Raw genomic sequence first — 23,837 nt, 5'->3', positions numbered from 1 at the left:
CACTTTTATCCTTTTTATTTTGAGGACTTCATAATACAATGATAACCTTTGGATTTCCTTTTTAAAGAGTCTGGTTTGTATCTACTGCTTTTTAATAGGAGATTTTGATAAATTTTTTATTTACAAAATTTGAAACAGCCTAATAACATAGCTTTTTCTCAAATTTAATATTTAATAACATCTTGAGCATTTCTTCCTTGTCAGCCAACTACTACCTTTTCTCTCTCGCATTGACCCACGACATCCAGCCTGGACAAAACGTCTTAATCATAACTCTTATGGTTGAATAAGCTCCTTCGGAAATGGGCTATATGGTTGCCACATTCATCCTTGTACTATATCTTTAGTTATGCCTATTATGTTATGCTATTCTTAGTCATTAGCTCAAACACTTTAAAGAATCTATGTTGTGGTTCAATTTTACCCTTGTTACAATTTGGTATTTTCCTGTGTTCTAGTGTATGGTAATATGTCATAATTAATAATAAAACAAAGGAAAATAACGATTTGTACCAAGGGTAAATTTGAACCACAACAACTACAGTTTATATCGATAGAAAAATCCCATGGCTTTTGCTATGCAAGGCTGTGATGTGATTACCCTTGGTAAATGTAAGTTTCTTTACTACGTATTTTTGTTGCACTGACATAAAGTGTCCAACGTTTATCAAAAAAAATTCTCAGAATCTAATTTCTTATAACTAAAGAATGCCCAGAAAACAGGTGCTGATGAGAAAAAAAAAAAAACGGATGTTGCCTTTTCTTTACTGCCAAACTTCTTGATCTTGGGAGTAGTACTGACCTAAACAGACCTAAGGATATATTAGAGCCGTCCATTTTTAAATGAATTTTGCTTTTAATAATCGAAGACATTTAAGTACCAAAGAAAGAGATACTGTTATGTTCACATGGACTAGGCCACGAAAACCGAAAAAGACGTAATGAAGGGAAGGGGCTGGAAAGTCTTTGAGAGGAAGAATTTCTTATCAGTCTTTGATTTATCACCGTCTTATTATTTTTTATGTTGGAATCATTTGTTTACAACCATCTCAGTTTAAACTATAAACCGAACCTTGAAAAGAGTAAAACTAAGGTCCACGTCTGTAGGCCACACACAGGCATTATTCAGTGCTGTTGGTCACCCCTTCCAATTTATAAATCTCCTCAAAGTAACTCTTCTCGGTGATATCTAGTTCAGCGTCGTTTCCATGGTAATTCGCATTCTCATCTGGCAGCTCGTTTTCTTTATCGTCGTCACCGTCACCGTCTTCAATAATATTTTCGTTGCTGTCTTGATCGTTTTCGATATCGCTGATACTTTCAATGATACAGGACCGTATTGACCTCTCGTTCAATGGACAGAGTGGTCTGCAATGGCCTGCCATTGGCTCCCCACTACTGTTACGCACACTGCGGAATGCATTTATCTGTCAAATAAAAGAAAATATAATATAATAATCAGTATCATCTGTCAAATGCATGGCATCAAGAGAGGCCTGAATGGGTAAAATAGGAACGGGAATATAGGCAATTTTTTTGCGTGGAAAACGAGATTTGTGTCAATGGGAATGAGAATCACAAACAAATAAACAATAGAACAGGGACTGGGATTTGAAACATCAGGAAAACAATTGGCTGGGAAAGGATTTGGGCCAAATTTGGGCTGAGAAATGGGGTTTTATATCCCCTCCCTCTCACTTTAGGTCCCTTCTACAAAGCTGCTCTGTTTAACATTGCAGAAACAGTCGCGAGTACTAGTCCTAAAGGACTAACTGAAGCCTGTTTTCAGAAACTTAACAAAGTTTTATACCTGATCAGTTTAAAATAAATTGCAACAGTAGAAACAAATTCACGTTGAATTTTTTGTGGGAAAAATTTCGAGGAGCCCTAAACAGCTCTCCCCTCTAAGAAGAACAAGAGCAGAACAACGATGCACTTTTCTCTTTATTCAATTTCCTCGCCATCTTGTTGCGTAAAAGGCCATCAACAGATTGTTGAGGCTAGTTCTACAAAATGTTAAATCATTGGTTACCTGCTTTAAAAAAATGGTACTTATAGTAAATAAATTCTCGCCTCCATCATTTCACTGACCTGTTTCTCGGATATATCCATTAAATTTTGTGATATTATCCAAGTCACATTTTCACTTAAGGGGGGAGTAGTGAGAGATCCTTGGTATGTCCAATATGCTGTCATGTCTGCAAGACAAGCATCGAATATTACTTGTGTTGATCACAAAATTGCAAAAATAGAAACATTTCTAGCGCCCCATAGAACATGTCATAGAGAGTCATAAAACTTTGCTTCCATTTTCAAAAAACGTCCTCTGACAATTTGCATGTTTGCACTTTAGGGTTTACATAATAATTTAAGGAAAATTGTTACAACAAACTAACCTTTAATGAAGTGGCTTGGGTCAATGGTAGATTTTACCTCCAAGGAAAAGCAACCCTGTAATCAAGCACAAAAATCGTAAAAAGAAAGCAGCTAGTTTTTCAGTGGTACAAATTGTGACAATAATTACATTTTGCGGTCAAGTGGGGAGTACCATGCAAAGGCCTTGCGGGAACTGGCTGGATATGCTTATATCTCTCAGAGACATTTCTCATTCTCCAGAAAATCATCAATCAGAGATTGATTTTTGAATTTCCTCGAATTTCTACGAGGTCGCCTGCTATCTTTGAGAACCAGCTAGTTGTCACTTGGTACACAAAACAAAACACTTGTAAGCCAAAACCTGTACTGGACTCGAAACAGGAACAAAAAATTCACTGAACTACTCTGTTGAATCGAAACTTGCTTTGTACTCACAAGTCCTTTGAAAGAATTCCAAGATTAAAGAAAGATTTGCACGTCCAACAACTATAGACTTAATTTTGTAGAATCTCACCTTGTTTTCATCACGTGAGAGTAATTTAATAATCGGTGTTAAACTTTCATTGTCGTCATCCGATACCTGCCAAGAATGATGATATGTGCAAGTAACTTGATGGACTTCTTCCTACATGTACGTATGCCAACAAGTGCTTATTTACTGAGATCCTACGTACGATCTAGCCTATGTACCGTAAAATAAAATTCAATCTTATGTTATCAACTTTTCGTTGCAATATTTTCAAATAGTGAAAAAATATATTTTTTTTATCTAATCAGTCCAACTCGGAGAAACGGATCCCACCTTTACTTTTTAAAAGTAATAACTTGCTTTATGTCAAAAGTGCGTAACGCAAACAAACAAACAGACGAACAAACAAACATACATACAGACAGACAGACAGACAGACAGACAAATGAACAGACAGACAGACAGACAGACAGACAGACAGACAAATGAACAGACAGACAGACAGACAGACAGACAAAAAAAAGCCGAACAAATAAATCCCTAGATAAAAAAAAAAGAAAACAAGTAAATAGACGATATTAAGGCCAGTATTAGTGGATTGTTTACGTAGAGGTCATAATCCTGGAAGGCGTTGAACCGACTTTACTGCACAAATCCCAAAAAAAGTGCCTGTTATATCAACCGAACGAGATTTAGCTAGATTAGAACACATGGCTAACCGTAAAGAATCATTGCAATGTTAAAGCAAGTATTTCTGTACAACTGATGATATATCTGAAAGTGATAAATGATCGTCGCAGTGATTTCCAATTTAGGCAATTGGAATAAAGAAGCCTGAAAAAAATTCAGGGCTTCAACGGGATTCGAACCCGTGACCTCCACGATACCGGTGCGATGCTCTACCAACTGACTATTGAAGCACACATTGGGAGCGAGGTGATATATCTATTGACCTGATACTTATACAAACGTTGGTTTTACCTGAAAGAGAAGCCCAATAATACATAGTCCGTTTTCTCCAGCCATTGCCTCTCCGATGTTTTTGTATAGACATTTGTTCCAGTGAATAAGTTGAACCTGTTGGCAGTTGAAAATAGTTAAAGTTCTACAATCAGACACAATTAGCCTTCGAGATACTCTTCCAAGAGTGAAGGAGATTTGGTGGAAGTTAGAATTTAGGCTTATAGAGTTGTGAAACAAAAAAGTAATGGCAGCACGCAAGCATTTACTATTTATGTGACTTTTTTCTTCTCTAATGGCCATTTCCCCCCCCCAAAAAAAATAAAAGACCAAAACAGAACAGTCCGTATAGTACCTCCAATGGATAATTTTGCTCATCAATTGAATGTTCAGAGCCTGAACTGTTGTCATGTCCCCAGTGAAAACGGATAACAGCCAACTGGTATTGGTCTGTAAGCGGACCACCCGTCACAACTGGAAGAGAATGAAAACTTGCATATGAGTATAAAGGACTGAAAACCACCAAAAACGAACAGTCCAAAAATGGAGCAAAAACTTTTCGCAGACGAGACCGTAGTTAACTTACTTCGCAACACTACTTTGAAAAAAAACCAAATTTTCCACCACTATAATACATACTATGTATGTGTGTATGTACTATTTAAATATAAAATAACTTGTGCTTCGACCTAGAGAGGTACGTCCGGCATCACACTTATTAATGAAAAATTAAAAAAAAAAAAAACGTAAAAATATGTCGGAAAACTCGGTCGGTCAAGAGAAATAGAAACTCGCCTTCTTCCTTTTAGTTTCTAGAAGTAATGACCGAACATTACTTCGGAAACAACCTTTTTTATTCAGACCATGATCTCAGTATTTTTTGTCAAGGGCACAGTTGACGAATAATAGAAAAATATACACCGATGCAAAACTGATGCACCTCAAAACGTTCTGTTGGAAGAAAACGCTTTGGCAATTGGAAAGGATTTTTTTTTCTCCAAAGCCGAGTTTTTTTTGAAAATTGGAACATAAACACCATGCTGTGAATTTTAACTTTGAACTTGTAAACACCCGACGTTTAATCTCAGTCAGCAGCCAAACGACAGAGTTTTAAAAACGTTAACACCTTTTCGTAGTATATCAATGTGAGGTTAATGAGAATCAACTGCAAATTATAGTTCCACTTGATTAGATTGTACGGCAAACCGGCATTTCACAAATCATTTGCTATATTTCATTGAATGGTTGACAACTTTTTGGCAAAAATGTGATGCTTACTTAATCGATTTTGGTGTTAGTTATTACTTATGTATAGTCTCCAACAGAGTTTACAAGATTGAATTTAAATAAATTGAATGGAAAACTCAAGCACAATTGCAGGAGACATAAGCTTTATTGATGTGATGAACTTGAACATAAAAAGATATATCTCTTAAACTCATGCAGCAGCCAACTTGTCTAGCACGATATGGTACGTGTTCAAGAAGCTACCGTGTACGTCATCAACGAAGTATCTTCAAAAAATTTTTGTCATTTATTTTTAAGTTTGTCGTTGTTAATCTGTCTTAATTTCCTTCAGCCCTGACTAACTTTATATATGTTCGGTTTATTGTTACTTTGGTGTTTTTCGACCTTTATAGAAAACGGTTATTCTAAAGTTTCCTTCAAACTGAAAGTAATTTTGTTCATCGCAACACTGATAGCTCCTTTTAACAATGATAACGATAATTTCTTTCAGCAAAGCTAATTTGAAGGAAGAATACGGAGCTCAATATACGAAGTTTAAATAATAAAACTCCAGGAAATTAAAAAAAAAAAATCGACAAAGCAAAAAATAAATATAAACATTACGTATTTTTTTAGGTCTTACTATCTTATTGTCGTTCTTTTGTTGCAACAAAATTCAATAATTAGTGTGAACCTCTTTTGCATTATAACACTTGAAACCTCTGTCAATATAGAAATATTGATAGCTCGATATTTCTATTGTTTGGCATTTATAAGAACCAATGTAAACGTTTTAGTTGAAGTGTTTGAAAAGAATGTCATGAGACTATATTTACCCAAACAATGAGGAGAGGCTTTAGCTAGTTATTATCGACAAGGACTTCATTTTTATGCTAATGTTTACAATATTGTTAAAAAACCACAGACTGTCCTAGTGCAAACTCACAGATAAAGCAAAACAAAAAACAAACACGGAGAAGATTAAATTCTTTTAATAATATTTTGACCGCCGCACCGCAAAAACATTCAAAAAAATACATCCTATAGTCTGTGTACAGGTTAGATACGCCAATTTAATTTGTGCTCAAACACATTGTAGACATTTCAATATCTTTAATATCCTTCGCAACTATTTCAATATATAACTGTTGCAGTCTTATATTGTCCACATTTTGATTGCTTTTTTTCATATTTAAGTTTAGCTCGAAATTGTGTAACAACAAACGAAATTCATACATAGATGAAAAAATTCTTTCCAAAAATTTCGCTTGTTTACCTGACTCGTTTCTTGTTAACGTGACTTGCAGATGCCGTCCATCGTTTGTTATTGTGCTGTTGTTGATGTTCGTGTAATGAAATTTGATTGGTCCCAAAGACTTATCGTCTTCCGCCAGAGCTGTCTCGATATTAATTGGAGATTGCAAATTGCCTTCGGCGACCTTGTAGCGATCCTGCCAACTTCGAGGACCTGAAATTATAGTGTAATACATTTCTTGATAGGGTTGATGGAATTAATATTTAATACATATTTAAGACACTGATTGAAGTTGCGAAAGCATTTTAAATTTTATATCCATATGCAAATTGAACGAAAGATGGACTTGAAAGATGTTTTGCAAAGTGTTTTCGTGCTGCGAGCAAATTGGGGAGTAGAATCGAGAAAGTTTTAACAAGAAAATTAATCTTTTGAATTAAAGACGGCTTTGTCTTTGCTTGATTCTGGTTTGGTAAAATATTAAAAGGTATGAAATTCAGGAAACTTTAAAATTCACATTCAAGATTCGAGATTCAGATACTAAGCTTACACTTTTCGCCATGGCTTTTAATCCAGTGGTTTTTCGGGCTACCATTTTGATACAAGTTATTTTCACCCGGTGATATATTGACAGAATGCAGAATATAATTCTTGCTGAGAATTTTAACTGGAACTGTGATCCAACCACATATTTAACACCGAATGAATCGACAGCAAAACCGGAAGAAAACTGACATTGGAACATTATGCCGTCGGGAGAAATAACCCAGTTTTAAAATGCATTTTAAACATTACTTTTACACACAGTTCGCAATATATTTCTTAAGGTACCGCAGTAAGTGATACATTAATAAAGGATAGAATTTTCACTTGAATTTCTTCGATGAAGCAGACAAATTGGAAAAGTTTGATATCCAAAATAATAAATTGAAACAAAATGAAAAGAGATAGATGAAAGATAAGCAAGGGGCAGCCCTTAGACTTTTCCGAACGTTATATTTAACTTTCATATTGAAGAAATGCAAAATGTATTTTTCGGTGAATACAGCTAAATTCACAACCAAGGAAACGTCGATAGGTTCGATCAACAAAATCTAATATACTAGGTTAAAAGTTTAACTACGAAACCGACGGTAGCAAACAAGAAAGGAATCATTGTGAATTACTTACCGAAACCATTATCAGCATAACTCCACGAAGAAGTATTCGCCATTGTACACCGAAAAGTTTAAAGAATATTAAGCCGCAGATTCATTAAAAGGAACGAAAGCGTATTCTTCCGTGAATCAGCCTGCTGCTTTCCGTTTCACAACGAAAAGCTCTCTATGTGCGTTTTGAATTAATTAGAATCTATGTTTAGCAAAAGTTGAGAATATTCTCGTGAGACGTGACTAATTTGGCCAATAGCCGGCGCACTACGCAGGAGAAGTCGTGTAAACAATACTTGAGAGTGCATTATGAATTTATCATTATTTTTGTCTGTTGGTTTCCCAAATGGTCAGATGCGTGCCAAAGTTATTATCCTTATATATGCAAATGAGCTTCAGCGACAAGTAAGACAGATTAAGAGAAGAACACCGCACCAAATCACACAGCCACTGTTAAATGTAATCAAAATAAAAGCTTTTAGCAGACAAAATGCGCGATGTTTTGTGGAATATTTATGAGATAAGTCTGCGTGAATGCATTTCAATAAGCGACCACTTTTAGTTTACAAGATATTCCTAATGTCAGACAGAGTTAATCTTAACTGAGCATTGTCGAGCTTCAGAACTTTTACTAAATAAGTAAACACACTCTTGCACAAAACCCCAAGAAAAGTATTTTTGTAAATAAAATGAAAATCTTACACCTTTTATCTGTAATATCGATCACTTCGCGAGTATTCTTAGAATAATTATCTTGATTTATAATAATTATGCAAACAATTTTCCAAAGAGCCTTGCTAAACTGCACTCTGAACTAGGTCATGCGATGTTAGGAGGAATTTAATACAACTTTGAGCGCGGAAACTATGCAATATCACCAATATCGGGCCCATGAGGGTCAAAAAAAAATATTTATTTTTTGAAAGTTAATGGTCGAAAAAACAAAAATAAATAGAAGTGGAAAGGAGAAAAAAATTCAGAATGAGAAAAACAAATTAACAAAAAACAAACATGTATTTACACAAAAAGTGCGTGAAAGGAAATTTCAGTCATAGTGCCCCTTTCCACCGACATTCAATATTATTACCTCAATAGCTAGTACATCAACATCAACTTGCGGTTTACTGATTATAATCAGCAAATAAACAAACTAAAGACCCCGATGGGACGAGGTGATATGCACGTAGTGGTGATTCCGTAGTGCTGACGAAGGAGAGGGTGGGAACCGTTTGGCCTGTAATTCGGCTTAATGTATCTGACAGTTTGGACCATTACGTTACTTAGAGCAGTTTTCAATTGAGTGTCGTAAAACCAAAACCAAAGTAATTACTCTGGCCAATCACAGACACAGACAATCCAGTGAGCCAATCAAAACTCGAAGCAAGTACATGTAGCTGACACGAAGCGCGGGAAAACGTGCGTGAGCGCGTCATGATTGGTTTTGGTTTTACTTCTGATTGGCTGAGAGATTTTTGAGCGAGATTTTTGAGCCAATCACTTTGCGTAGCAATGCAAAACCAAAGCAAACGCAATTTACTTTCGACACTAAAGTGAAAACCGCTCTATAACGTGAAAAAGTCTGTAGGTTTTGCTTGCTACTTTAACTAGTTTACACTCATATTTTTCTATCAACAAGGCGTATAGAGAACCACCTGTTTAATGAAAAATTCGTCCAGAAAAATACGCATAAACTATGAAGCCTAGCTATGAAGGTATGAAATCTAAGCATACTATTTATGTAGTCCATATAATGTTTCTGACGATTAAATTTTAGAAGCCAAAAATAGGTACTGACACAGTAAACGGTAAAACGATTCGATTTAAAGCAGGGCATAACTGATTTATTCCATATTATAGAGTTCTTTTACATTTCTGTTACTGAGCTAAATGTACTATATCATGGATTCTATCCTAGTAAACATTGCAGCTATCTCGCAAATAAATGCGAGAATGGAAACGTTTCCATCCCTCTTACTTTTTTTACCTTTTGTTTACTTTTCGAAACTTTCCTGGGCCTTGATGAGTTCCCCGTAAAATCTACAAAAGCGCCCGTGTTTCACAAAGCAAGAAACCCTATGTTCACTTTCCCTCACCAAACAAAACAACAAAATACACAATCCCTTAAGACTCACTAAGATCCTTTTTCTACTGCTGAGGTCTGGGCACATTCTTTTTAAAATTTTCTGCAGGAAGCATATTTCCTTTTGGTGTATATCGTGCAACAGTAAACCACTTGTCGGCACTGAGAGCAGTTACCATTCCCATCTCCGTGGTCGCCTTCCAAACCACTTGAGTGAAATGTGTGATGACGCCTCCTTTGCTTTCACCCGTGTTGTAATCAAAGTTTGACTCTTCAGCGTACCAGTCTGCTACCATTTCACGACACTGAACACAATTGGGTGTCTTTGGCCCTTGACACTGTATTGGCATCTTTGTAGGGTCACCCGGTTGGAAATAAGCGATATTTTCACCATAACCGACCCCGGTATCATGCTCCATCCGATCTGCAAATTTAAGGGAAAAGAAATAAATAACTAACATTAATAAATCACTTTTTAAGTGTCAATTAACCAAAAAATTAGTAGAAGCAGTAGAAGTACAGTAAGACCTCTGTTTACGGACTCTTCCTATAGGCGGGCACATCCTGTAAACACGCACTTATTCGTGTTTTAGGAACGTACTTATGTGAATACTTTTTCTGGTCCCATGCAGGGTTTCCTGTAAAAAATATGCCTTGCTGTGCACACGAATAAAATAAACGCGCCGTAACATTAGAATAAGCAATTCAGCAAAGTTTGTTACATTATGTTTGGACAAGAAGAAGTTGCAATTCTATCAGGGACAAGCTTTCAAACTAACAAAATAGTATTTTGGGCGAAGCGGTTAAACCCATTGCAATTTTCTTCGAAGAGCAATGCTTTGCTTCCTATCCTTGTGGCTTTTGGAAGTTCTTTTTCGTCTTCTTTTTACCAAACTCAATCAATTCTGATGTTTTTTTAGACGCTTGGATATTCTCATCATATATAATCTGAACGTGTATCAACATTTGCCCAATAGTTGCAGGGAATAGTGCTTACTTATCGTAGTAAGATAGTTCGCCCACTTCTGTGCATCCTCTTGTAGTTTTGCATTCCATTTCAGAGGTGGAACGCCATGTTTTGCTCGGTATTCGTTATGAGCCTTCAAGCAATCCTTTTCAAATCCTGTCATACCTGAAGAACAAAAAACAAAAATACACAATGGCAATCCGAAATAAACGTTTTGACTTACATTTTCGTTGTCGGATAGACATAACTTACATTTATACATACCAGTTATGCAGCACTTTGGAGTGGTATACTTAACAATTATCCTGCGAAATCGCGCGGAATATCGCCTGTTATTATTCAACATATACGCGCGCTGCCCATGTATGATCAAAATGTTAACGATATCTGTCATTCGTACATAACAGATATCCTGCAATATTCGTAGGTTGATAAGATTCAACTGGAATCTTGTAAAGCGCTGCATAATTACAGTTTTTCTATGTGCAAAATGTGTTTCGTTGACAATTTGTTGAACAATAAATCAATAATCGTGCTCAATCTTGCGGAATATCGTCTGATTTTAGCCAACTCGGCCTACGGTCTCGTCGGCTAAGTAGTATAAGGCATTATTAAATTTTCAGCCACGGATATTGCATTTCTAGCATTCTGATTGGTTCACTCAATCCCGGTTGTCAGCTCGTATACCTTAGTTTGACCTTATTTGGAAAATGATTGCGTTACTTTTGCCAAGCTAAAATGTTTCTACAGGAAGCGACAGTTCCATTGGAAAAATGGTTGAAAAACAGCAAATTTGGCGAACTTTATGAACAAGAAATAATCAGCGGTGCCTACCACAACCACAGAAATGCCATAGTAAAATTAACTACGCAAAACAAAAGGATTGATGCGAAAAGTTTAATTAATAATACCGTGTAAACACACAACAAGAGCGAGTCAATAAAGTAGAAAAGCAGCGAATAATTTACGAAAGAACGGCAAACTGACACAGTTTCATTCAGTGTACGTCATAAAACTAGGCTCAGCACTTCCGTAAAGTTTGTTACCTTTCAATCTTGGTTTTGTCCTTTTATACTTCAACAAACCTGTTCCACTTTAAGCTGAATTTCGCTTCAAATAATATAGCAGTCTTGATGACAGCCGTGGAGCCGTAAAGAAGTACAATGTAAACACTTGCTTCGATCGACTTGCACAAGACTTGTAGTTTCCCGAAAAGCTTTTGCTTAGGATCTTCTCTTCTTAACTGTTGTCACAATTTCCAGGATATTTAGACGACTTTAGAGGGGATTGTTCGAGGAAAATCTTGGAAAGAAAACTATCTGGCTCGCTTTCCTCGTATGTTTCATTCAACTCAAGAAGTGAACACCGCGCCAGAAATTTTCGCGCCTCCTCATACTATCACTTCGTTTACATCAAAATGAAATGTCCAGTCGATTTAAACTTGAGAAGAATTTAATAAAACAATTATTCCATTCGCCCTTGTTGGATACGAGTCGTTATAGCCAACTCGGCGCTTCGCACCTCGTTGGCTTACCACCTCGTATCCAACGCGGGCTCATGGAATAATTGTTAAATATTCCGCGCGATTTCGCAGGATAATTGTTAAGTACTTATCCGACGAGGCCGTAGGCCGAGTTGGCTAAATCAGACGATATTCCGCAAGATTGAGAAGGATAATTGTTTTATTTTTGAAACAAATTGTCTACGTATATCGCAGGATATCTGTTATGTACGGATGACAGATAACGTTAACATTTTGACCATATATAGGCAGCGCGCGCATGTGCACGTGTTGAATAATAATGTGGAATATCCCACGAGTCACTTATATTTTCTCGGTATACACACAAACCTTTAGGCGAGTGTGTAAACCAAGAAAATTAAGTGACAAGTGGAATATCCCGTAGTATACCACGAGAAAGTGTATTTATAACTAGTTTATACCATGCCATAGAAAATACCCTTACTAAATTTCGTCGAGAATAAGATCACAACGCACGATGGAAAGGTTAAGTTGAATACCGTCGAATATACCATCTTTGAATACACAACGGCTTTTCTGAGTTCTGATCGGCTGTTTTTGATATGTCATGGTTTAAATTGTGGTATCCTATTTTATCGGAGCCACTATGGGTCTCCTTAGCCAGAAGTGAAGCAGAAGTGCAACTCTCTGTATAAAAGTAGTTGTAATAAAACTTTTATGTTGCATAGGCAGCAAAAGTACTTTTTCAAGTGCCTATTACTAGTTTATGTACAAATGGTCGATTAACCCTAGTTTGTTTTCTCAGCAAGAAAATCGCACATGCTTCTTTAAAATGTCTACGCCTTACTTGCTAGAAACAATATCATCACCGACGAAATAATGTCTGACCTTGGTTTCCTCCACCGGATGGTTGGCCGGCACCAGGTGGTTTTCCCACTGCAGGGGTGGTGGCGCCTACCGGTGGTGCAGATGTGGGCCCCGGTGGTACATTTGTCGATCCCTGTGGTGCACTTGTTGCCCCCGGCAGTACTGGAGGTTTCGTGGGCTGTTGAGGTCCAGGCTGACTAGTTCCACCTGAATGACAAAGCATATCTTTCTGCTTCACAAGAAGCAGCTTTCTACACACTAACTTCTTCAGCCATTACCAAATATTTCTAACATGTACAAGGATAAAACAATTTGAAAATATCCCCAATAATGCTGTTTACGTACTCATCCGATTCACAAAACAATAAAAACGTAAAAATATATTCCAAAACATACTGAATAAAAAAACCAACACCAACAAAGTCTGCAATTCATCATGCAAAATGATATTATACCAGCTGCACTACTTGTGCAAAATTTAAACTCTTCTCCTTTTATCAAAAGGACAGTAGTTTTCATTACCTTCATAATAAAACGTTCTTGAATCTCCCTGACCTTTTTTATTAAATTTTCGATCATTGAAGCTAATTTAGTGATTATTATAATAATAATAATAATAATAATAATAATAATAATAATAATAATAATAATAATAATAATAATAATAATAATAATAATAATAATATATAATAATAATAATAATAATAATAATAATAATAATAATAATAATAATATTTTAAGAGGAGGCCTCCAATCACCTAGGGGGTGGTTTTCAGGAGGGTCCTCTGAGAAAATAAATGTTAAACATTAAAATACATTAAAATCTAAAATACAATAAAAAGACAAAACCTATGTTGTATGCTAACTCAGATTAAAAACTAGGACAAGTGCAAGGACAAGGGACAAGGACAATGAATGGAAGTGCATCCATGTCATTCTGTCCTCAGTCACACTTTACGAAACAACTCACATAAGTACCAGTTTTCCATATTTGAACATGATCACACAGGGAAATTACGAAAAAGGGTGAAGATCGTACTATTAACGAATACAGTACTAATTGTGTAGCACGTTGTGCTTCGCTTTAGTTGCACTGTTTTGGCTTATCATCTTACCTTTGGGAATTTCACAAATAAAAGGTTTGGGATATCGACCAGAAAGATCATTGAATAGGCCTTGAGATCCCGGCGGGTAATCCTTTGACATAACAACGGCATTCCCGTCTCCAGAGGGCTCGTATCTTTGCCATTTCTTTATGGTCAGCGGGCTTCCACTAACCCACTTCCAGTCCCCTTGTTTTTTCAAACCTATGTGCCATTCATTAACTCCGGGAAGAGTGATTTTTTGAATCTCACTATTGACATACTTCCACTCAGCATCCGTTTCCATAGAAACTAGATCACCTCCTTCACCTTGGCATGTTTTTTGGTTCTCGGCCCATGTTTTGCCCGATTCATAAAACTTGTAACAGGAATTAGCAAAACACTTGTCGCCATTTCCTACAACAACGGAAAAAAGTATAAGTACTTGGGGTTTACTAATAATAATAATATTTAACCCTCTTGACTTGCATGGCCACCGAGATCTGCACCATCATTCAAGAAACTGCAACATGATTACTGTAATACTAAAATCAATTGTGACATGGTTGCGGCAATTATCGAAATATGGCCTAACCTAACAGTTTATGTCAAGTTCAGAAGTGCACCGCTTCAAAAAACAAATGAGATAGTATCAAACGAATCATTTTGACGGTATCTTCACTCATTATTAGTGAACTGTCCATCTTTCTGCGAAGGCGTGATAACTTGAACTAAGTTATTTACCTGAAGAAGGCTGAGATGTAGGTTGCTGAGTCGGGCTACCGCCTGGTGCTGATGATGGGCCTGTGGTTGGGGGCCCTGCGGATGGTGGTAAAGTCGACTGCGAGGATGGTTTTTGGGTTGGTTGCGTTGCAGGTCCTTGACCCCCTCCTCCTAGCAATAAATAACTATTAGAAAATACTGCAATATCACAGTGACAAACCAATGAGTGGTGCCGGATCTATTGAAGACCTGGATCAGTAAGTAAGTTAAAACGAAAAATATAGACGGCAAACTGATCCTGACGGCTAAAGCGGTCGAAAATAAATTTTATAAAGTGGATAAAAAGAAAAAAAAAACTAGAAAATATTGAAAAAACTTTGGGCAAAGTTGTTTTCAATTTTTTCAATTTTTTTTCTTTTTATCCACTTTGTTTATTTTTGACCGCTTTAGCCGTCAGGATTAGTTTGCCGTCTATATTTTCAGCAATAAATGAGGTAATGATAGTTGTAATTATAGTTTTTATGATCCGTTCATTAAATAGGCAGTGCAATCTTATAAATCAATTTGTTTCCAGAATCCCTCTTCTTTAGCTCCAGAAGGCACGGTCGTGAGGATATGGCTTTGTATGTACTTGCAAAGGCTACTGAGGTGCCTTAAAACGTAAATGGAATGCACGTTTTATGATTTTTTTTGGCCAATAATAAAAATTCAAGTTTATAGTTTCATGTTCGAATTTGATTTTTACGAGGCTTTGTGAAGGTTCTTACAGCATTACATGTTTTATCACGACAGTTGTGTTGAATTTATGGATAATGATTGTAAACCTGAAGACTTTTAACCCATCTCAAACCCATATATCATTCTAGAAAGAGCTAAAGAGCCTACCTCCTCCCTCCTTCTTAAAGCACCACGTTCTCCCAGGAGGTTTGTAAAACCAAGTGTTCGGCTCGCTCATTACCATGTCGTCATAGCAACAACCCTTCTGAAGGCAGACCTCAGGAGTCACATAAGGTACTTTTTGTAACTCGGTTGCTGAATCGCCAAAGCAGTCAACACGTTTGTCTGAACGTATATTACATCCCGGTGCTAAGTAAGAGAAATCAAAATTTAAAAGAAGTAGTCAAAAAAGACAGCAAAGACGGAAAACAGTGGAAAGTTGGGATTTCTTTTTTAGAGGTAGTTTGTGATAGAGCAGACCATTTCATCATTTTCACAATGAAGTTTGAACCATCCTGCTAAACCGATGCATCTGTTAAAAAGTCAACAAGGAATAAATTTGGGGAGCAGGGATGGCGCAGTGGTGAGAGCGCTCGCCTCCCACCAATGTGGCCCGGGTTCGATTCCCGGACCCGGCGTCATATGTGGGTTGAGTTTGTTGTTGGTTCTCGTCCTTGCTCCGAGGGTTTTTCTCCGGGTTCTCCGGTTTTCCTCCCTCCACAAAAACCAACACCTCTAAATTCCAATTCGATCGGGAATCCGAGGGCCACAGGTTTGTCAGTCGAAAGACTGTTATGTGCAACCCTCGTTAAACAAAGTTGATTTATTTATTTATTTTTCCAATAATATTGCCTCGACAAATGCTTAAAGCCATCCACAAACCTAAACAAACAGTAATCTTATCCTAATGAAAACGCTACGTCAAGAACTGTGGGTCAAAATGTTTACATTAATACATGTATTAATGATCAAATTCTATTTCATTGACGATTTTGATCCGCGCACTATCTATTGTATTTGGTAATTCTACAACCATCTTCACGTTTTCTTTCCAGGAACACGTTGTTGCTTTACACTTTTTTTAATTTCTTTCAACTAGTATTTTTACTATTTTGTCAGATCAACGGTGACAGAATTGGCGTCATACTGATAATGACGAAATAAATAAAATTCATAAAAGCAAAAACATTTACAGGTCATTTGAAAACGTAGTTAACGGTCAACAAACCTTCTGGTTTTCTTGGTGTGACATTCTTCGGTACAACTTTGTCCCTCTCCGCGTTTGCATGGGACGCTGGAGCGTAGTGCGCAGTGACAAAGGTTCCAGCACTTGGTTTCATGTTGAGCCCACAGCCTAGTTTAGTCTGTGCTTTCCAAACTACCGCTTGGAAATGACCAATCGCTTTACCGTTCCCTTTACCAGTTTGATAATTGTAGTCGTTCTTGATCTCAGAATACCAGCCTCTCACCGCCCCTGGTATGGCTCCCTCCATCTTGTCCATTCCTTCCCATCCCCATGCTCTCCAAGAAATACTCTCGGTGAATTTGTCTGTCCATTCTGAGTGGTACATTTTGCCGTCTGCTGCCTGTTGGTCGGTCCACTCTTGAGCAGATTTCGCCAGCTCCGGGTCGCATTTCATGGGAGGCGCATTATGAAGTGATCGATAGTAATTATGCATCTTGAGGCACAGCAGCTGGCAAGTCGGGTCACAAGCTGAGTGTATAGAAGAAAGTCATTATATATACATCGTAAGTGCATATTTACATGTTCATCACAATTCATGCTTAAAGCATGCTTAAAGTAAAGCTTATTGCAAAACAAAAAACTACAATCCCCTTAGTCTGCGTTGCAACCGGACATATCAGAAAATCCTCAATACAGGCTACAAAATGGGAAGCTAAATTTACGTTTCTTCTAAAATTGTCCCGGATGTAACGTTTCTATTTTATTTGTAATATTTGTTAACTTGTTTACAGTGTCCACGATTGGCACAAGTGTACTAAGTATTCTGATCATGACACTTACATTAAGTGATAGATTAATAAAGTTAGTAATGCTTGAAGGAAAGTGCATTGCAGCTCGTGTTGACACAACCCTAAAGTAGCTGCCTGTTACATGACAAATGTGTTATATTCGGTTGAGCGGGAAGCGAATTAGAATATAAATTCAGTTTTACTACTGCTGTTTATCAGCCTTTTCACAAGTGCCAAGTTCCGTGCTGTTGAATGAAAGCGCGCAGACTCTTTTAGTACAAACTGCTGTTTTCCTAAGTTAAGAGGAACTAACTTAACTAACTTACTCAATCCTGCTCCACAGCTCCCAACATTCGTCCAATCTTGAACTAAAAGACAAAAAAAAAAACAGCGTTCCTTGATAAGAAACTAACGTTTTTGGAATAGAAAATCGCGAGTCCCTGACAAAAAACTGTTCGTTCAATATTACATTAGTATAGCAACTATGAGTCAATCTTGCAAATGTACGCTATGATTACACATACCCTATACATATCACCTCGTACTGAATGAAATTTACTTTTGCTAGCACCTGTGGCTTCCTACCAAATATGATAAACCCGGCGTGGTACAAGAAATGGGTGTTGGCCTTTCATGCAACTAAAATGCCGATTAATTGAGTTCCCCCTTTTAAATTGGCCTGCATATCTGAATTGCCCGAAAATTTCTTTGATGTTTAAAGGGACTATGTCACGGGAATTTCATAAATTTTTTTTTTATCTAAACTGTTCTGAAATTAGTGGTAGGCAACTAAGCCCTAAATAAACATTATCTTTGAACATCTAAAGGAATATATAACCTTAATTTGTGGATAGAAATCAAGCTGCGGCTATAAATATCGATATTTCGAAAACACCGCCGGAACAATTTGAAAACGTTTGCCTAACTTTTTCAAAATGCAATCCGTTTCCGTTCGAGCCATCCGCAGCCAAAGATGCTCGTTTACAGTTTCAGTGCTCTAAAAAAGCAATTTTTAATAAAAAATGGAGTATTATTTTTAGGTTTCCTTCGACACAAATATAAATTTTGGCGGTTAAAAAATCAGTTAAAATCCGTGACATAGTCCCTTTAACAATTCAAACTAACGTGCTTCAAAAGTTAGCAATTTAATCATTTTATATCAATATTTAGAGTTACACCTACACGATTAACCTGCCTTGATCTGATGTAACAAGTTTGTTTGATATAAATTAGTGCCATTCGAACAAACTACATCCTCCCATTTGGACCATGTGCTTATAGCCTTTCACTTACACTTAATTTAAATTTAATTTTTAAACTTCTTACCTGGCGAAAGCTGCGTTTGAAGCTGTTGAACTTGATTTCCCTTTAGCAGGGGAGCTGGCGGTTGGGACCACATTAGTCCATTGCCAGACTTCGGAGCATCATTTGGAGCTCTGAAAGCTTAGCAAACAAAAAAATATAATTCAAATTATATTCAGTTTACATCCCATCCAGAAGGTACTAGAAATACTCCTAGTCGCTTCATGCTACTGAACCCGTAATAAGCCCCGGATAGTTGGGCCACTAGGCTCGAAAACAGACTTTACCTACCAAATGTCTGAGGAAAACAAGAACACAATCCCAGGACTCGAGCTAATTAGATTGTAACACAAATCTTGTACAAGGGTGAACATAACAATTTCCGTAATATTGAAATTCCCTGCTTTCTACTTCATACAAGAAACGGGTGTGTCACCTACCGGTGGAATGGTCGTTCTTCTTTTTGAAGCACCATATCGTGGCGTTCTGATTGTGCCACTGCAATTCGGGCTCATCCATAAAAATGTCGTCATAGCAACAGCCCGCGTTGATGCACTTGTCTGGGGTTATTAATGGGCTTTTCAGTTCTCCGCACTGCTCTCTTTCAAATGATTTGAGGTGGCACTGGGGATCTAGTAATTAATATAATAAGTCCAATTTTTTTCACAAAACTCAGATCATTCTCAATGAAGTTTCGAAAGTAAGTATTCGCTGATTGTGCTATTACCTGAACCAAAGGATCCTGAAAAATTTGGGTAGTTTTACAGCCTCAAGGCACGGGAGGGAGGGGGAGGGAAAGGTTCGGTGCAAGGTGAAACGCCATGGTACATTATATTTGAAATGGGGGTGGGCCGGAAAACTTTTTAAAAAACCCATCATTCCTTCTATTAACTATGTTGAAATTAACTGGAATATTACAGTTACATATTAAAAAGCGTAGTCTAATCCTTCCTTTCTTAGGAGATTCCTAATGTCTTCTAAGATTTTAATGCTTATTCTAAATGTTGGTAGTTGCAAAAGTGTAAGAGGTATATCGAAAAGGTAATATATAAACATAGCTTGCGCATTACCAGGCTGCTTTCTAACTCCGACGTCTTTGGATGGACTAAAGTCATTTAGCTTGAATTGTATCCCAGGACCCAATGAATAATGAGCTACAACGTATGTTCCATCTCCTGGTTTGATGATGATACCGCAGCCAAGGCGAGCTTCACGAGCGTGAACCACTGACTTAAAATGAGACACTTCTCCTTTACCTTTACCTGTGTGACAGGAAATAAAATGCATCAAAACCATTTCGCAGTTGTGAATTATTATTAGGATTTATCCCAAAGCAGCCATGGAAAAAAGGTGATGTACCCCTAATTAAACGCGGTACGGATCGGGGAATCAAAGCTATTTAGTGGTACAATAATTGGAATTTGGACAAGGGTCGGTTTAAAGTGTGGCCATACAAAGGAAGACAGACGGATAGTACTGTTTACACTACACTTTAATAAGAGGACTATACGCGTTTCTAATAAGAGCCTTCGATGAATGACGCAGCTAGTTGCTTTCTCTTAGCTTGGCAAACCCTAAGACGAGGGCGAAGTTTGCCTGTCTCGTGCTTTTTTCTGTCCACGGAATGAAACAGCGAACGAACCTTCAAACAGACGAAGCACAGAAAGATGTGACATAAGGTTAGGTTTTGTTCATGTTAATGCTACGGAGGATTGCTCGTGTTATGAAAGAGATGAGCCTCATTTACTAAAAGAAGATAAGAAAATGTCCGTCAGTAGCCTTTAGTAACCTTTAAAGTTGACGGTGGTCTTTGACGTTGCGAATAAACCAAAGTTAAAAAAATTCTATGCGGCAAACCTGTATCGTAATCGTAGCCGTGTTTTATCTCACTGTACCAGCTTCTAACAGCACTAGGAATCGCTCCTGGTTTAGTTTCCATCCCTTTCCAACCCCATCTCTTCCAGGATATGCTTTCAACGAAATCCTTTATAGGCATGGACCGTTGAACCATTTCTTGTTGAGCATTAAAATCTGCCCAGGACTGCGCGGATTTAGCCAATTGTGGATCGCACTTGAGTGGCGGAGAGTTGTGAAGCGAACGATAGTAATTGTGTTGAATAAGGCACAGCCGCTGACACTGTGGACCGCATTCTACGTGCAGTTAAAATTAAATTGATTTATTACTTTGAGCAGGTAGAATAACGACACTTTTCAACTGGGATATTGTAGCTAAAAATTATGGAACAACGATCAGTGACATCTAAGTCTAATCGTGGCAGTTGAAGTATAATTTAAAATGATTACTTTCTTTTGTTTTTCTGTTGCAAATATTAAATCTAGGTAGTGTTATATTTTTAAAAGAAAGAAAATGTATCTGAAACTAAATCTGACGAATGAACCAAAATCGATTTCTTATACTTTTTGCTTCTTCACTGTACCATTGTTAAGGTCTCGTGCTGTGGTGGTAGAACTTGGAGGACTTTTTTTCTCAGTTTGGGAATGAGGCATGATCAGTTAATAATAACATTAAAATGATCTTACCTAATCCAGCTCCACAGTCTCCAACATTTTTCCAGTCTTGAGCTGAAGGAGAAATTAAAGTTAAAGTTTCATAGGCAACATTTCTTTGACACCTTAAGAGGTCAAAATTTTGTCTTCTTTGCAAAATCTTTGAGCATCATGGATGTCAAAATGTTATTGTTAATTGAAAGCACAAGTCAGTCAAACAATACATCGTACATCAGATTAAAAATATCGTATAATGGGCTCCTGTCATATCCTTATGAAAAGGGGTCTAATATTCACCTGATATGATTCCGGAGCATAACAGCAAAGTAAGAAAAATTGTCTCTCTCATCCTGTAATGAAAGCAAGTTAATTTTCATCAAAAGTATGAAAAGTTGTGGTTTAAATCTCAGGGCAAGGCACTCTAGCAATACCGTCCACGAGTACAAATGGGTTTCAGCGAATTGTTTTAGTGCAAATTTGACAAACTTGCAATGAGGTAACATGTCATTCAGTGAGATTAGCCTTCCTAGTTCCTTCAAGCTGCAATCGCGCGGAGTCTGGCCCCGACGATTCAGTCGCACAATTAAAACAAACTTTAGGGTATTTACATTAGGTTTCCTTAAAGAAGCACCATAACAAGGTTAACCTGTTTTCGCCCAAGGAGGTATATTTTTTGGTGCTTGACGCCGAATTCTCTGGTAAGAAGTGACAAGAAAGATTTTGACTTCCCTAAATGAGATGCTAGTCCATTGCCTGTTGCTTCCCAGGTCGCCCTACAATTCGATGGTAAGGTGTCGTGCGCAAGAGCATAACGAAATGACGACGGCCAAGGGCGCTAGATTAGATCCGGACTCCAGTGCATTAACCCGCATTAGGCTACTGTGCCTCACAAAGAACGTTAACGTGATGTAATTATAATAAAATATGCTGCATCGTAATTTATATTACCGTAAATCTTTTTCTTCTCAGTGAAGAGCGAGTGGCTACGAAAAGTTCACAATACTGCTTCCCTTTCACCAGATTTCATCTTATATGTAATATTTATTCTGATACTGAAATCGTTTATCACTTTTTTTATTTTGAATAGATTAAATTTAGTCCCTGCAGACAAATTGATTAGAAAATTTTGTTTCACGGAATTTGCTGGCCATCGAAACAGGAAACCATTATGCGAACACCAATGGTTTTAATCTTTCATTACTGCCCGTAGCGTTCGAGCGAAATTTTGCGAGCATTTTTTCGTTTCTTGAAAGTAAATAGGACTCTATTTATCCATAACAGTTAAAGTGATTTGTTTTGAAAACTGAGTGCAAATAAACAATTACGATGATGCGCATATTCACAGCAAATCCCCGGTTAAAAACACATATAGTTCAAGTCAAGAACCGACGGCTGAAAGGAAAAAAGCTCGCACGTAAGAAACTGGCGTAAAAATATATACGTATACGAAGTACGTTTAAGTGGGTCATCTTACCTGTCCTGCTTCAAGAATATGTAAACGATATTTGTTTAGTCTTTCGGCCAGTGAAATCAGACACCGTTATTTTTGTTTGCAACTTAAGACGAGAATTTCTACACTTCTGAAGATATTGTGGCCACTGAACAAACGGGTATGTACCTGCTAATCTATTTAGTTATTGTTTAATGATCGTTTAATTACTCAGAGTAAATAACCAAAAAAGTCCCTTTTTCTTGAAGAATTATTTTGAATAAAACTATATTTCATAATCGACATGGCACTCGGTGTCCAGTTTCAATCTTTGTGTTTTTTGAACGACGTTTTCTCTCTTTTGTGTCATTTGGTTTACCCGCGCTTTTCTCTTGTTCTTGCAGGTGACGTTGTTTGGTTTTGTAACTCAGTGGTAGTGTTATGAAGAGTCTCGACGAGTCTTCAACTTGTCAATGCTTACCTTTAATAAGTGGTAAAAATTAAATCTGAGTTTTTATTAGCCATGTAAAGGGGATATACGGAAAATCATCTACGATCAGCTTTGTTTGTCACTTGTTTGTTATAATTTTATTCTAAAAAGGGCTAGCCTTGACAATATTTAACTAATTATGTTTATGTTCGTTGATTTTGAGCCCTAAACATCAATTTGGCGGAGCTATAATCTTTTATTCTAAAGTCACATAATAGAAAAGACGATTTTCGAGCCTATTATAAATAGCATTTTCATAGAAAAAAAAACTTAGATTAACTTGTTAAAGTCGGGGCGACGTGACCGACTTCACCCAAATGCAATCTGTTTCAGTCTTCTTTAAATTTGTCTATCCTTACCCCTTTTGTGTCTGGTTTACGTTCTTCTACAGCTTTAAGCCCTTTAATTGTGAAATTTCAGTTAATTCGATGACTAGTTGGCCAGTGCTAAAATTGTCCAAAATTGTGTGACCATAGGCGTACGGGCCGGGGGCGGGGGGCTGCGCTCTCGTTTGTTGGGCGCACGTTTGGGCAACTTTTTTTTTCGGGGTAATCTCTATTTTACCTGGTCGGCGTGTGCCAGTTATTCGGGGTGCGCGGGTCCTGCTACTGCGTTCGCGACGATCTCAGTGGTTGTGCTTGACTCTCCTCCGCGCCTGTGGGCGACACGTTCGTGTCTCCCCCCGCTTCATTTTGGGCCCCTCTCGTTTTTTATTTGTTTTTGGAAAGAGAAGAAAAAACATTTTTTTACTTGGCCTATAATTGTCATCACAACTAGTCA

The 23,837-nt window shown here is 37.3% G+C and overlaps 2 protein-coding genes across 2 annotated transcripts; both read right to left on the bottom strand.

Annotated features, from left to right (window-relative positions):
• Positions 1 to 7,690, bottom strand: LOC144654382 (carbonic anhydrase 1-like). Its single transcript, XM_078514523.1, has 8 exons — positions 7,458 to 7,690; positions 6,309 to 6,500; positions 4,161 to 4,279; positions 3,827 to 3,922; positions 2,891 to 2,956; positions 2,397 to 2,451; positions 2,092 to 2,198; positions 1 to 1,427 (listed from the first exon to the last, which is right to left on the bottom strand). Exons 1-8 carry the CDS (start codon positions 7,498 to 7,500, stop codon positions 1,122 to 1,124), a joined length of 984 nt encoding a protein of 327 aa, XP_078370649.1. The 5' UTR covers positions 7,501 to 7,690; the 3' UTR covers positions 1 to 1,121.
• A 1,872-nt stretch (positions 7,691 to 9,562) lies between these two features.
• Positions 9,563 to 22,726, bottom strand: LOC144654307 (uncharacterized). Its single transcript, XM_078514406.1, has 15 exons — positions 22,613 to 22,726; positions 21,436 to 21,488; positions 21,172 to 21,213; positions 20,488 to 20,781; positions 19,701 to 19,892; positions 19,071 to 19,262; positions 18,655 to 18,771; positions 17,655 to 17,696; positions 16,583 to 17,068; positions 15,523 to 15,723; positions 14,659 to 14,808; positions 13,948 to 14,331; positions 12,854 to 13,039; positions 10,513 to 10,647; positions 9,563 to 9,939 (listed from the first exon to the last, which is right to left on the bottom strand). The coding sequence occupies exons 2-15, from the start codon at positions 21,485 to 21,487 to the stop codon at positions 9,581 to 9,583; spliced, it is 2,832 nt and encodes a 943-aa protein (XP_078370532.1). The 5' UTR covers position 21,488; positions 22,613 to 22,726; the 3' UTR covers positions 9,563 to 9,580.
• Between the last annotated feature and the right edge of the window lie 1,111 nt (positions 22,727 to 23,837).

Source organism: Oculina patagonica, chromosome 5, assembly GCF_052425735.1.
Source record: "Oculina patagonica isolate OP01 chromosome 5, crgOcupat, whole genome shotgun sequence".
Classification (NCBI taxonomy): domain Eukaryota; kingdom Metazoa; phylum Cnidaria; class Anthozoa; order Scleractinia; family Oculinidae; genus Oculina; species Oculina patagonica.
The sequence above is the reverse complement of the archived record's forward strand: the minus strand, read 5'-3'. Positions and strand labels throughout refer to the sequence as shown.